Here is a 15,213-nt window from a genome sequence, read left to right as displayed (position 1 = left end):
ACACATGGGCTCCCTGTCACTTCCAAATATTCCACAAATCTGACCAAATGGAGATCCACAATGATGCCTCATTCATATTCCGTCAGGTGCTGACAACACTGTCTCACAGGAAGAAGCAGCATCTCCGTGTCCCTGGTGTTATCACTCAACTTCTGACGCTGTTCACCGCCCTATATACTCCACCAGGCCTGGTAACAACACTAATTACGACCAACACCAATGCTCTCTGGTGGCCGTTCTACCTATCACAGACTTGCATCTCCAGTCCTTTATATACCGGCCCAAGGTATGTGTATGTGTGAAGCAGTGTATGTTTAGAGTTAACTGTTCAGACTAAAGTATTGTATAGGAAGAGACTATCTTGGTTATGACGGGGACTGGTGGATACTAGAAACCAAAACTGCAAAACGAGTAGCATACGCGCAGGGGGATTAACTGAATAATGCACAACAGCGCCAGTTGGTTGTCAATATGTCGGGCTCTGAAGTTAATTCCACAGCACACTATTCTTCGGGTTTAAGACATACGTGTTCTCTTCTAAAAGTACACTTTTCTTCATCTACGATCCAAAATTGATATAACAGGAAAGAGGTATTCTACAGAGAACGCCATGTAAACCATCTTGTAGAAGAAAACTGTTGTCATCAAATACTAGTGCAATGGGTCTAGATATCTGTCAGGGGTTATGTGATAAGTCTCTCAACTTCTTCTTCAGCCGACAGATGTTACTCGTGATGGTTACATTGCATTATCACTGTTTTCGTATTGTGTAGGGCAATAAGAGATAGACAACTCAAAAGGCATGGAATTACAGGCATGTAGAGAATTATGTAATTATGTACCAGCATTTCCATTTGATTGCCTACAATACCAACCTTTTTTTAAAGAGAGAGAATAGCATCTAGTAGCAGTTATTGCTTCTGTTGTCGTCCGAAGAGTGAGGTGCCAAAGTAAGATTGATATCTCGCAACGCAACCACAAGAAAAGAAAGTCGATGCAAACCTCATAGACGAATGGATGGTATTGGCGTAGCCAAGAAACGTTTCGTTACACCGCCGCAACGGGCCTTCGAGTTGCAGCCGAGCACGGTACTGCTCACCTCAGTCGGCGATCATCGACTAAGACAGCATAGTCTTCCAGTAGACCAGCTGCACAATCAGTGTATTGGGCAGAACGGAATGTGAAAATTATTGTTAAATGTGTTCTGAGTGAGAGACTTCTAATTTGTCTGTATTAAGTGATACGCCAGAGTAGTGAATACTCACGACATTTCTGTAGAAACGCATCGTACAAAGTTAATTAAGTCTTCCTACCTATGCTTTAATAAAGTGAACTAGTCTTTCATGTCTTATAGTATGCACTCGGTTTCCTCCCAGAGCAAAGTAAACAACCAGACATTTTATCGATGAGTGTATTTTTCTCTCTGGTACAACACTGTTGATAACATATTAACGTAGACACACTGATGAGCCAAAACGTTATGACCACTGCCCACCGTGAGGTTGTATGCTGCCTGCTGGCGCCGAGGGCGACTGACACGCTAAGAGAAGTATATGAGCGGAGCAGAGACGAACGAGGAATCATTCTAACGCCAATAAGTGGCGCAAATCCTGAAATCCGCCAACTGAAGCGACTTTAACATACACCAGATTGTTGTCGCTCAGTGCATGGCAGCGAGCTTCTCGGAAACGGCAAAGCTGTTCGTGTGTTACTGTCGTGAGCGTCTACTGAAAACGGTTGAAGAATGCTGAAACCACGAGTAGGCGACAAGAAGTTGGACGTCCATACCTCATCACAGAACACATGGACCGGAGGCTTGCCCGCACTGTAAAGCAAGGTAGGCGGCGATCTGCGAGAGATGTGACGACAGAGAACAGTGCGGGCGTAGCCGTAAGTGTTTCTGAGAACACCGTTCAGCGCACAGTGTTGAACATGGCGTTCCACAGCAGAGGACCCCTGCGTGTTCACCTGTTGACCCAACAACACCGTCAGTTATGATTATACAGTGGGCACGGGATCATCGAGAGCCGGCCGGTGTGGCCGAGCGGTTCTAGGCGCTTAAGTCCTGAACCGTGCGACCGCTACGGTCGCAGGTTCGAATCCTGCCTCGGGCATGCATGTGTGTGATGACCTTAGGTTAGTTAGGTTTAAGTAGTTCTAAGTTCTACGGGACTGATGATCTCAGACGTTAAGTCCCATAGTGCTCAGAGCCATTTGAACCATTTTTTTGATCATCGAGATTGAACCGCGGATCAGTAGAATCGTGTCGCCTGGTCGGATGAAGCACGTTTATTGTTAAACCAGTTCGATGGTCGTGTCCAGATGCGTCATCATCCAGGCGAACGGCTGCTAGGAACATGCAGTGCGTCACGGACTCAGGCCGGTGGGAGCAGTATTATGTTATAGGGGACATTCGCCTGGGCTTCCATGGGACTTGCTGCAGAAATCGAAGGCACTATGATGGCTGTGGGGAACGTGAAAATTATTAGGGACCACTTTTAACCTCTTATGCTTGATGTCTTCCTCAACAGTGATGGCATCTTCCATCAGGAGAACTGTCCACATCACAAGGCCACCGAGCGAGGTGGCGCAGTGGTTAGACACTGGACTCGCATTCGGGAGGACGACGGTTCAATCCCGCGTCCGGCCATCCTGATTTAGGTTTTCCGTGATTTCCCTAAATCGCTCCAGGCAAATGCAGGGATGGTTCCTTTGAAACGGCACGGCCGACTTCCTTCCCCATCCTTCCCCAATCCGATGAGACCGATGACTTCGTTGTCTGGTCTCCTTCCCCAAACAACCCCCCAACCCCCATACTATAAGCTGCATATGTTGCACAAGGACAGAGTCGTGCTGCAGTGGTTTGAGGCATGATATTGAACTCATGTTTAGGTCTTGGCCATCAAATTCGGCTTATCTGAAACGGATGAAACTCAACTGGGACGCTATCGGGTGCCAGCTGCGCGCTCACAAACCAACTGCCCGTAAGTCACAGGAAGTGTGAGACGTATCAAGTACTTGTCGAATCCATCGCACGCGGAATCATCGCTGAATTGCGTTCCAGAAGTGGACCAACTCGCTTTTGAGTAATGGGTTACAATGTTTTGGTTCATCATATAGTGCATCCATTGGTGATCAAACCAACGGGTTAATTAGGTATAGTCATTTGTTACAAATGAATGTATGCATTATAATCATTTTCATTGTCACAACTACCTCCATCATCAACCTCTCTACGTTCGGCGGAGACAGCAAGACTAATAAGAATTAATATTTTTTTGAAATTTGGAAATGATGGGACCAAACTGCAGAGGTCATCGGTCTCTACGCCTACACACTAATTTAAACTAACTTACGCTGTGGACAACACACACACCCATGACCGAGAGAGGACTCGAACCTCCTACGTGCGGAGCCGCACGGACCGAGCGGCTACCCCGCGCGGGAATTAATATTTTGATTCTGGTAGGTGCACAACTGCTACACACCTGGGAGATAAGATTAGATTAGATTAGTTTTTCGTTCCATAGATCCGTGTTGAGGAGATCCTCGTGGATGTGAAACATGTCACTTTTTTTTTTAAAAGCTGAAATAACAATACTAATAGTATGAATATATACAATACATCATTTGTTTCTACTAAAAAATTCTTCAGTGGAGTAGAAGGAGTTGGCCACTAGTAAGTCTTTCAGGCTCCTTTTAAACTGATCTTTATTTGTAGCTAAATTTTTTATGTTTGCTGGCAAATTATTGAAGATGAGTGTTCCTGAGTAGTGGACCCCTTTTTGAACTAAGATAAGTGCTTTTAAGTCCTTGTGCAGATCATTTTTGTTCCTGGTATTGTATGTATGAACTGAGCTGTTTGTTGGAAAAAGAGATATATTATTTAGGACAAATTTCATTAAGGAGTAAATATACTGAGAGGCAGTAGTTAGTATACCCAGTTCTTTGAAGAGGTTTCTACAAGACGTCCGTGAATTTACTCCACAAATAATTCGTATTACACGCTTTTGGACTCTGAAAACTTTTGTTTGACTTGAAGAGTTACCCCAAAATATTATACCATATGACATTATGGAATGAAAGTAGGCAAAGTATGCAAGCTTTTTCACTCTTATGTCGCCTATGTCTGCTAACACTCGAATTGCAAATACAGACTTGTTAAGGCGTTTCTGCGGTTCTGTGGTGTGCTCCTCCCAACTGAATTTATTATCAAGTTGAACTGATAACACTACGCCACATTACTGCCGGATGGATGTTATGCGGTTAAGGAAGCTGCAAGCACTAAAACCATAAGACGGTAACACACTGTTTGTTATTAGCAAATGTGACAATTACACGTTATGATAAGGGTTTGCTCTTACATCTCTTTCTTAAGGATTTTTATCGCTGATGCCGAACGCAGAACATTCCTCTGTTAAAAATGTTTCATGCTTTACTCAGATTTTTTTTGCAGAAATGGGCGATCGGTCTATAGCCTACTTTCATTATGCTACCATTTTCTATTCATTTGTCTTGAACAAACACGTTGTAATGGGTGCAAGTACAGATATTTCTACTGGACTGAATACGCTGTTCTGAACAACATTACATCCGTATTTACTTCATTTGCGAATTAATAAGTATAATTATTAGGAGAAGTATGTTTTATGATTGTTTAGTACCTTCAAGTGCATGTGGCAAGACAAAGTCATTAATCGTCATTTTTATCTGTTTTCCGTCTCTCCCATAGCTGCTCTAAATTCGTGGAGGTATGTACCGTCTATGCGACTAAACGAAGGCAATATGTTTATTGCCATACGTGTTTCGCTTCTTTTATTTGGGAAGCATCATCAGTGGCCTGAAATACATGTTTCTTTTTATACATACAATAAACGTATTATGTGATAGATAGCTGAAACCGTAAGTAGCACCAAACGATACATTCACTATACGGGACTTGTGCTACAAAAATTGCTTCTAACCTAAAAAGCAAGAGAAAAAAACGACAAAATGGAATATAGCAGCATATTATAGCTATCACATAATCGTTTATTGTATGTATAAAAAAGACCCATGTATTTCAGGCCACTGATGATGCTTCCCAGATAAAAGAAGAGAAACGCGTATGGCAATAAACATACTGCCTTCATTTAGTTGCATAGAACGTACATACCTCCACGAAAGTCATTAATGCTTATTTTCACCTGGACAGCAGGTCAGGTACTGAAGGGTGGGCACATGGATGTAACTGGTTAGTTTACACTGACAGGCAGTGCAGTTGAAGCCATACAGAAAACATCAGGTCGTAAGGTTTGTGATATGTTTGAGGGGAGACTGTTCGATTTAGAGAAATTACAACTAACACAATGGTACGTATACATATTAAAGCACTCAGTCTTCAGGCCACAAGTGGTCCATCGGTACCATCCGACCGCCGTGTCATCCTGAGCTAAGGATGCGGGTAGGGGGGAAGTGTGGTGAGCACACCGCTCTCCCGGTCGTTACGATGGTTTTCTTTGACCGGAGTCGCTACTATTCGGTCGAGTAGCTTCTCAGTTGGCATCACGAGGCTGAGTGCACCCCGAAAAATGGCAACAGCGCATGGCGGTCCGGATGGTCACCCATCCAAGTGCCGGTCACGCCCGACAGCGCTTAACTTCGGTGATCAGCGGCAAGGCCGTTGCCATGTATACATATCAAGGTACCAAAAATATCTGTACTTATACCCCTTGCATCCTTTGTGACGTTTTGACTGAAAACAGTGACAGAACATTTTCAAATTGGTTCACAAGGCAATGCAGCAAAGAGGGTCGCAGGTAGCGTGTGGAGAGGCATACGTACCGAACTGGGCCAACCGGTAGTTGATGGTGACGAGGATGACGCCGTAGGAGATGAGGAAGTCGGGTCCGTGTTCGGTGTCGGAGCCGCTGTTGTAGTAGAAGCCCCCGCCGTGCACCCAGAAGAGCACGGGCAGGTTGGCGCCCTGCTCTGGGACGCCCGGCACGTACACGTTCAGGTAGAGGCAGTCCTCGGAGCCGCTGCCGTCGGGCTGTATGCAATCGCTGCCGTACTCCGTGGCGTCGCGTATCCCTTCCCAGCCACCGGCTGGCTGAGGATCCTGCGAATGCGTCAGTGATTGCGTGATAAGAGACTTTCGCAGACCTCACCTTTTCCATTTTAAATTGAAATTTTTGACCAAGTCAGTTGCACGACAGGTAATTCGACTGAGAGATGACAACAGGGCACCACGAAATAGTTTTGTCCACAGCCTTCATCCACATCTATATCATTATACCGTGAGGCGCTGTATGGTATGTGGTGAAGGGTACGTATTATACTATGGTCATTTCTCCCTTCCTAGTCCATTCACTAATGCTACGCGGGAAGGAAGTTGGTCTCTCTGAGCCTATAAGTTTGATTTTATATAACCTTTCCGTCTTAGGAATTACTTGAGGTGTATGTGGAGGAAAGCAGTAGGTTTCTTGATTCGGTTAGCCCTCTGCAATGCAAATTATCTTTAATGTCTCCGACTACATTTGTTGAGTATCTCTGTGTCACTCCGACAATGACCGAACGCATATGTGACGGGTTGTGCTCAGAGTTGTCGCGAGGAGGTTATACACCCCTGGCCGAACTACCAATATTGAACTCTCCCCTTCCGCCCCCTCCAATAAAATTAATGGGTAGCAAACTTTTCTACACAGATTTAACAAATTTTATAATTTTGTAAGTAGGTTTAATAAAAATGAAGCATTATTGAAAAATATTACTTAAATGAACTATATTTATGAAAAACATGAAACACAACTAATTAAATATATCATTCTAATAAGTAAATTGCAAATTGTATAAACTTTCCAAAAATATTTAAACTACGGAAAAATCTTTATCTGATTACTTGTGGAAGTGTGATGTATAATAAAGCGCAGATTTTATTTCTTCCTCATAAATTATTCATTGTGCATAAATAATTAATTAGAAATAAAAGTTAAAGGTTATTAGAGCGTAACTTAGCATTTGCTTGCTATAAGTGATGCAAACTCAGTAATTACGTCATTGGCGATGTTCAGTTGCAGAGCATACGTTTATCTACACGAGCCTTTAGTTTAGAATATAGCTGTGCACAGGCACAACGTTAAAAATATCCTGTAAGATCGATTTTCAGCCACAGAAGGTCGTCCAATTGTTTTTATGTACACAGCAGATCGTACCATCCAGAACGTGGGAGGAGTAGAAATGGAGTGGAAAGCAAATTACATATTCCTTGCACTCTTTTTTATTGCTTACTTCACTAACACAAGCCACTCCAGTCTCCAGTCGGCAGAAATCTGAAGCCTTGGGTGAAATTGATGAAGGTTTCTCGGGTCTCCAGCCGGGTGGTAGCGTTGATATCTCGCGACGTTTCGGGAAGTGTCATACTACCCATCTTCTGGCCATCTTCGCCAGAAGATGGGTAGTATGACACTTCCCGAAACGTCGCGAGATATCAACGCTACCACCCGGCTGGAGACCCGAGAAACCTTCATCAATAGTTTACGCCGGGAAAGCCTACAGTCACTTAGGTGAAATGTTTGCTTCGCTACCCGCTCGCCGGCCATTGTAAATACCGAAGAGAACTAGCAGAAGAAACTCTACTGTTGAAAAAAAAAAAATGGTTCAAATGGCTCTGAGCACTATGGGACTTAACATCTGTGGTCATCAGTCCCCTAGCACTTAGAACTACTTAAACCTAACTAACCTAAGGGCATCACACACATCCATGCCCGAGGCAGGATTCGAACCTGCGACCGTAGCAGTCGCGCGGTTCCGGACTGAGTGCCTAGAACCGCGAGACCACCGCGGCCGGCTCTACTGTTGAACATGAGTAAGCTGTATAGCTGTCACTTGTAGGAGCCAAATGCACTATTGTCACATGAACCATGTTAGCAATAGACGTCTGTTCAGTGGTAGTAATTTTTCTCGTGATACTGCGAGGATGAAATGACATTAGACGTGACACTGTGACAAGAAAGTGCGTTGCAGTGGCGGGCCGAGGGAAATGATTCTTCTCCTAGGCATAAGATGGGAATATGAGGGCAGGATAACTTACGTATCTCTTCCGGTTAATTCTTAGATGGTCTTTCTTGTTTTTCTATTTTTTTCTGATCAGCGTTTGGGCCCGGTCTATGCCTCCACCCTTGTATGATATTCAGAGCTTCCACTTGACCGTAAAGACTGAAAGCCGAAGAGATACTTTTTTGATATGCAAAGCGCAGTTACATTAATTGCAGTCTATAAATTTTGATCTTTTATGATTGTTGGCAAATAAAAATCTTCTTTCTATTCAGTTGTGTTTGAAAAGAGAGAGTTTCGACTGAAAACATGGAAACAACATTTTCTGATCGTTTCACGTTGCAGCTAAGCAAAGCTGCTGCTGTTTACGGTACACGTAACTTTTCTGGCTGATAAATAACATGAAACTTTGACTTTCCTTCGAATAACTATGGTAACGGTAAAGCCGTATCACAAAAATTATATCGCCGCGACTGACGGTTCTGCAGGTCATTTTCATACAGGGAACTCAATTATCGCAAGTGTTCAGTCCTCGTGGAAACGGGGAGTACTTCACACAGAAACAAGCTCATATTCCTTGGCTGCGATGTTGCATCATTGTGCGCTCTCCTCGCCAATGATTGCCAGACAATGTGTGTATGAAACTGGAGTTATCAAAATAAATGTGCATACTTCCTTCTTTTTTGGGGCATCAGTCTACTGACTGGTTTGATGCGGCCTGCAGCGACTTCCTCTCCTGTGCCGTCTCTTTATCTCAAAGTGGCACTTTGTGACGTAACAGTCAGAACTGTCACTAACCGTTTATTACAATTTTTTAAATTTTTTTCCGAAGTCTTGAAAGACCGATACAGATGTGCCGACTAGTCAGCAACCTATTACTCTTTCACCTCATCTAAATGAAGATGGAAGAATAAATCATTTGTTGTTAATTTTAATGTTATTACTTTATTACAGTGTAGGTTTATTCTACATAGACTGAGTGTTACTATCTCAGGCAACTGTAATATCCAAGAACAAACTATAAGTGAAGGGAGGCAAAATCTGCATGACCTTGTAGCGCTGACAAGCGAAAAATTGTAGAGAAGGACTCGGAGGCAGGCATGTGGACGGTGTGGAAAGGGCCATCTGTCTGCAAGTACACTGTGAGGTGAAATTTTAAACGTGCTTCTTCAGCGTTCTCCACCCCAGTATTTGATGTAACTACATAATTTGTATGGAAAAGTCGTCCCTCAAAACTACAAGCCACAGGATGAAAGATTTTTCCAGACCTTATCTAGGTGGAAATGTTGGACGCAACAACGTCAAGCATAATGGCGACGGCAGTCGAAACGACTTGTTGCATTCTTTTCCTTTTTTTACTGAAACGTAAAGAACCAACCATCATTTACCCAAGGCAAGAACTTTTGCGTAATTTAGGAAACTTCGAATTGTTAAAGTGCAGTCAGTCATTTCGATAGATGTGGTGCAGTTATTTTATTGATAGATGCACTTTATTCAAATTATTTCTGAAGTTATTTACCTAAAATCAATACATATCCTGTTTCCTGACCATAATACTTTATATAAATGTTTTGTAAGTGTTATTTTAGTTTTGAAATTCTTACGAAGATGCTTATTTGTCATAAGCTCAGTTTCTCGTCATAAAGCAGCTGCTTCTTCTGAGCTAATCTGTTTTATTTGTGTATGATGGTCGCACTGCTACTTCACTATTTTGCTATTGAATGATTTCATTAGAGAATAGGAATAAGTAATTTTCAATAACTACGAATTTCACTTGTTGTTAACTTCAACTTTAAGGTGGTAGCCACAGTCCAACGTAGCAATTCAGAGACATTGGTTCACCTTGTTTCTAAGAAAAATTTCTTCTGATCCGACACAGTTATTATTCATTTTAAGTACATCCGGAATCAATTGTGAAACATGAAATTCATTTGCTCCTTCAGAGCGTGGCGACAAACTTCGTGTCCACCTTCGATTTCAGAGAGGTTGTCAGAAGATGACTTTAAAACCAGTTCCTTTAGAGTCTACATACTGATATGGTGATCATGGAACCAGTCATATAGACTACGGTTAAGGTAGGCAGTACAGTGTATAAGTGAACTGTATTTATGTGTCTACCGTGATTAGAAATCGGAGCCACCTATCATCATTGTGCTTTGTGAAGTTCGTTTGATTTTGATTGCCTTAAATAAAATATACAACGACGGAAAAAGTCATGGGCTACCCTATAATATCGTGTCGGACTTCCTTTTGCCTGATGTAGTGCAGTAACTCGACGAGGCATGGAGTCAACAAGTCGTTGAAAATCCATTGCAAAAATACTGGGCCATGCTGCCTCATTAGCCGCCCATAACTACAAAAATGTTGCTGGGGCAGGATTTTGTGCACGAACTGACCTCTCGATTATGTCCCATGAATGTTCGATGAGATTAATGTCGGAAAATCTGCATGTCCAAATCATTCGCACGAACTGTCCAGAATGTTCTTCAAACCAATCGCGAACAACTGTGACTCGGTGACAATTCCATGTTTGGAAACAAGAAGTCTCTGAATGGCTACAAATGGTCTCCAAGTAGCCAAAGACAACTACGTATTTCCAGTCAATGGTCGTTTCACTTGGACAAGAGGACCCAATCCATTCCGTGTAAAGACAGACCACAACTTTATGGAGCCACTACCAGCTTACACAGCACCTTGTTGACGAGTCCATGGCTTCGTGGGGTTTACGCCAACTGGAACCTTACCGTAAGCTCTTATCAACTGAAATCGGACCTCATCCGACCAGTCACAGTTTTCTAGAGTCTATGGTCCAACTGACATGGTCACGAGCCCAGGAGAGGCGCTGCAGGCGATGTCGTGCTCTTAGCAAAGGCATTCGCGTCTGTCGAGTGCTGCCATAGTCCATTAACGACAAATTTCACCGCACGGTCCTAACATATACGTCCGTCGCACGTCCCACATTAATTTCTGCAGTTATTTCAAACAGTGTTGCTAGTTTGTTAGCACTGACACCTCTACGCAAACGCTCTCGGTCGTTAAGCGAAGGCCTTCGGCCACTGCGTTGTCTGTGGTGAGAGATAATGCCTGAAATTTGGTATTATCGGCACACTCTTATGCTTAATATTTCGTAGTTAAATATAGGTTCCGGACAACAGAATAACTAATAGTTAATTCTTACATGAACAATTTTTTGAGACCCTTCAGATCGATTTCATATTTAGAAATGACCGGTTCTGTTATACAAGGTAATGTACGAAAGGACTTTTCAAACTTGTATGCCGTCACAACAGAGTAATATATATAATTTTCAATTTCGAAAAATCACTTAGATAACAAAATCTGAAAGTTTAGGACGACAACTCACAAAACAGTAGGCAGAAAACCGTTTGGAATGGTACAGTAATTTGCATTTGACTGTATTAATGTTTTAGTTAGACACGAAAGAGGTCGAAGCAAAATGGCTCCTAATACCGTTGTACCAGGCGAGACATTACCAGTTGAATCCAAGATGGATGCTAACAAACGGACCAATGATGCCACATTTGCAGCTAGTGGCCATCTAGGGAAGGCCCAAGCTGTCTGTCGTATTCTTTGACTGGACCTACTCCGATTTGAGTCATCAAGGAACCAGGAGCAACTCTGATTCAAATTAAACGTGAACAGAATCAAACAATGGACAACAGTCTACCATTTCCTACGTAATGGACGTGTCAAAACACTTGCAGTTAAGTATGACTGACATGAATACTAATGATTGCCATGAATACAAATCTCACCACTAAGATTGAGGAGAACCGTAGTCACTTGAAAACTGAGCATAACAAAATAGAAGTTACGATATTTGAATTAGGTAAAATCTTACAGGTTGGCTATCTTGAGCATTCGAAGGCAACGTGTTACAGATCTTAGCAGATCGATAGGTTCCGTAAGAAATGAGGTAACCGAAGTTCAAACTCAAGTTACCAACATTAAAGAAATATTCAATTCTCAAATTCAAAGAATGGAGGAAACTATCGATCCAATGATTGACGGTAAGTTACAGGAAATGGTGCCTGTAACCTAAACAGAAATCTCTGAAGAAACTTCTGCAGCAGTCGCCGCATTGCGCACCTCTCTTTCGAGGGTGCATAACAGAATAGGTTCTTGCTTGAAGCAAGAAACATGGGAGATAGAAACTACGACAGCAAAGATTCGCAAGGAAGCAAAATCATTAAGATGACAATTACAGAATCAGGATAGGACTAACTGTAAACCGATGGTAGAACAGAAGTCAGAAGTACAGAGCAAGAAGAAACGAGGAGTTTGGCACCCGGTCGACTTCATTAAGAACATTCGGCACGTGTGATACCTGCCGACGTGAGTGACACAGAAAGGATTAATCTGTTGATTGATTCCTTAGTAGGCAACGCAAAGCGCTGGGGACTGAATTTAGACATCACGAACCTAAGGTTTTGACAGTTCAAAGAAAAGTTTCTAGGAGCAGTCTGGTTCATCCAAAAATGGTTCAAATGGCTCTGAGCACTATGGGACTTAACTTCTGAGGTCATCAGTCCCCTAGAACTTAGAGCTACTTAAACCTAACTAACCTAAGGACATCACACACATCCATGCCCGAGGCAGGATTCGAACCTGCGACCGTAGCGGTCGCCCGGTTCCAGGCTGTAGCGCCTAGAACCGCTCGGCCACTCCGGCCGGCCTGGTTCATCCAGAACTACGATAATTTGTGTCGAGAATTTGTTGTCATGACAATTTCAGAACATGGACGAGGGTCCATCAACGATTATTGCAAGATGTGTTTCAGGCGCTTTGAATGTCTCAAGGATAGGAGGACTGAATGAGAAATAGCATGGCGCCTTGAATGTGTCAAGTATAGGAGGACTGAATGAGAAATAGCATGGTTGTTGTGAAAGGAATTACCCGACGATCCTAAGCAATACATCAGCTACCACAAAATCTTCGACGAGTTTTTAGAAAAAGTTGAGATCGAGGAATACGCGACCTGATGGGCTGCAGAAACTCTGTATGTTCGTTCTTATAGAAAAGTCTCTAATGATGAGAAAATAAAGTTGATGAACTAATCATTTGTATTGATGAAATGAATTCATCTCACCAAATTGACATAATCTGCCTCCTTGAGCATAAAGTGACTACTGGTATAGATATGTTAGACATTTCAGGATATAAGCTAGCTTCCTACTTCTGCAGAGTACATATGGATGGAGGAGGAGTTGCCACATTTATTAAAAACTGCCATAAATGCAAGAACACTGACATTAATAAATTCTGTTTAGAGCAGCATCTAGAACCATGTGCAACAGAAGTAGAGTTCCAAAACAGATCCTATATAATAGTAACTATTTACCGAGCACCTGCACGAAATTATAATCTATTCATAAATCATCTAGAAGCTGTTTTGGGTTATTTAACAGGAAGAAACAAAGAAATTTTGATTGCTGGTGACTTTAATACAGATTTTCTAATGCAATCTTCTAATAAACATTTACTACATTTAGTAATGTTGTCTTTCAATCTAACTCACACTGTAAACTTTCCAACTAGGATCACTAAATCCTCAAGGACAGCCATTGATAACATTTTTATAGACAAATCAAAGGAACAAAATCATATCATAAAACTAGTAATAAATGGACTATCAGATCATGACATGCAGCTTCTTGTTTTAGATGTAAATTCTAAGCAGATTATCAAGACTGCTAAATCTGAGTACAAGAGAATAGTCAATCAACCAAAAATTGAGAGCTTTAGAAAACTTCTCAAAGACATGAACTGGAAGGATGTTTATAGTGCTTATGACATGAACGAAAAATATAACACATTCATGAACAATGTCACTATGATGTTTGAAAACTGTTTTCCTCTAAAAGTTACTCAAATTAAACAGAAGTCTATAATAAAACCATGGATTACACAAGGAATAAAGATTTCATGTAAGACAAAGGGGAAAATGTATGTGTCAACCAAGAATAGTTCCAATGCTGATGATTTAGCTAAATACAAGGAATACTGTAAAATACTAAAAAAAAGTAATTCAGACATCTAAACAAATGCACTATGAGAAGAAGATAGCAATGTCAGAGAACAAAATAAAAACAATATGGGATATAGTGAAGGAGGAGACTGGTAGAACCAGACAGGAACAGGAGCAAATAGCACTAAGGGTAGATGACGCATTAGTAACCGATGGGCAAAGTGTGGCAAATATATTTAACAAGTACTTTATATCCGTTACTGATAGAATGGGATTGTCAGGATCAGTAAATAATGCCCTTGAATCTCTGAAACTAGCCTTTACAAATAGCTTCAGGTACATGAATATGTCACTCACTTCACCAAGAGAAATAACTTACATAATAAAATCTTTAAAAACAAAGCATTCTAGTGGTTACGATGAAATATCAACAAAGTTAATTAAGGCATATTCTTGTGCGTTTAGTACAATTCTAAGTTACTTGTGTAACCAGTCAATTATAACTGGGACATTTCCTGACTAGCTGAAATATGCAGATGTTAAGCCTCTATTAAAGAAAGGGGATAAAGAGATACCATCAAACTACAAACTGATTTCACTTTTGCCAGCATTCTCAAAAATTTTTGAAAAAGTAATGTACAGGCAGCTTCTCAACCTTCTGACCACAAATAACATATTATCAAGAACACAGTTTGGATTTGTTAAGGGTTCTGATACCGTGAAGGCTATTTACATCTACAGTAAAAATGTACTTAAATCATTAAATAACAAATTGCAAGCAGCAGGTATTTTCTGTGATTTGTCAAAGGCATTTGATTGTGTGAACCACAACATCCTTTTAAATAAATTAGAATTCTTTGGCGTCACGGGGAGTGCTGCAAAATGGTTCAAGTCATACCTCGCTAACAGGAAACAAAGGGTGTCAGTGCAAGGGACTAGTGAATTAAGTCATCAGTCATCATCAGAATGGGAAGAAATTACATGTGGTGTCCCACAAGGATCCATCTTAGGGCCATTGCTTTTTCTTGTGTACATTATTGATCTCTCATCAGTTACACTGCCAGAAGCAGAATTCGTTCTGTTTGCAGATGACACAAGTATTGCAATAAATAGTATGTCGAGTGTAGTTCTAGAAAGATCTGCTAATGATATTTTCATGGATATTAATAAATGGTTTAAAGCCAACTCAC

The 15,213-nt window shown here is 41.6% G+C and overlaps 1 protein-coding gene across 1 annotated transcript in view; it reads right to left on the bottom strand.

Annotated features, from left to right (window-relative positions):
* LOC126251802 (venom carboxylesterase-6-like) overlaps positions 1-15,213 on the bottom strand; it is a 131,903-nt gene that overhangs the window by 81,969 nt on the left and 34,721 nt on the right. Inside the window, exon 3 of the mRNA XM_049952440.1 lies at positions 5,824-6,100. Coding sequence (XP_049808397.1) covers positions 5,824-6,100 — 277 coding nt within the window. The remainder of the gene's footprint in view (positions 1-5,823; positions 6,101-15,213) is intronic.

This window comes from Schistocerca nitens, chromosome 4 (genome assembly GCF_023898315.1).
Source record: "Schistocerca nitens isolate TAMUIC-IGC-003100 chromosome 4, iqSchNite1.1, whole genome shotgun sequence".
NCBI lineage: Eukaryota > Metazoa > Arthropoda > Insecta > Orthoptera > Acrididae > Schistocerca > Schistocerca nitens.
Note: the sequence above shows the minus strand (reverse complement) of the source record. Positions and strands in the feature narration are given on the sequence as shown.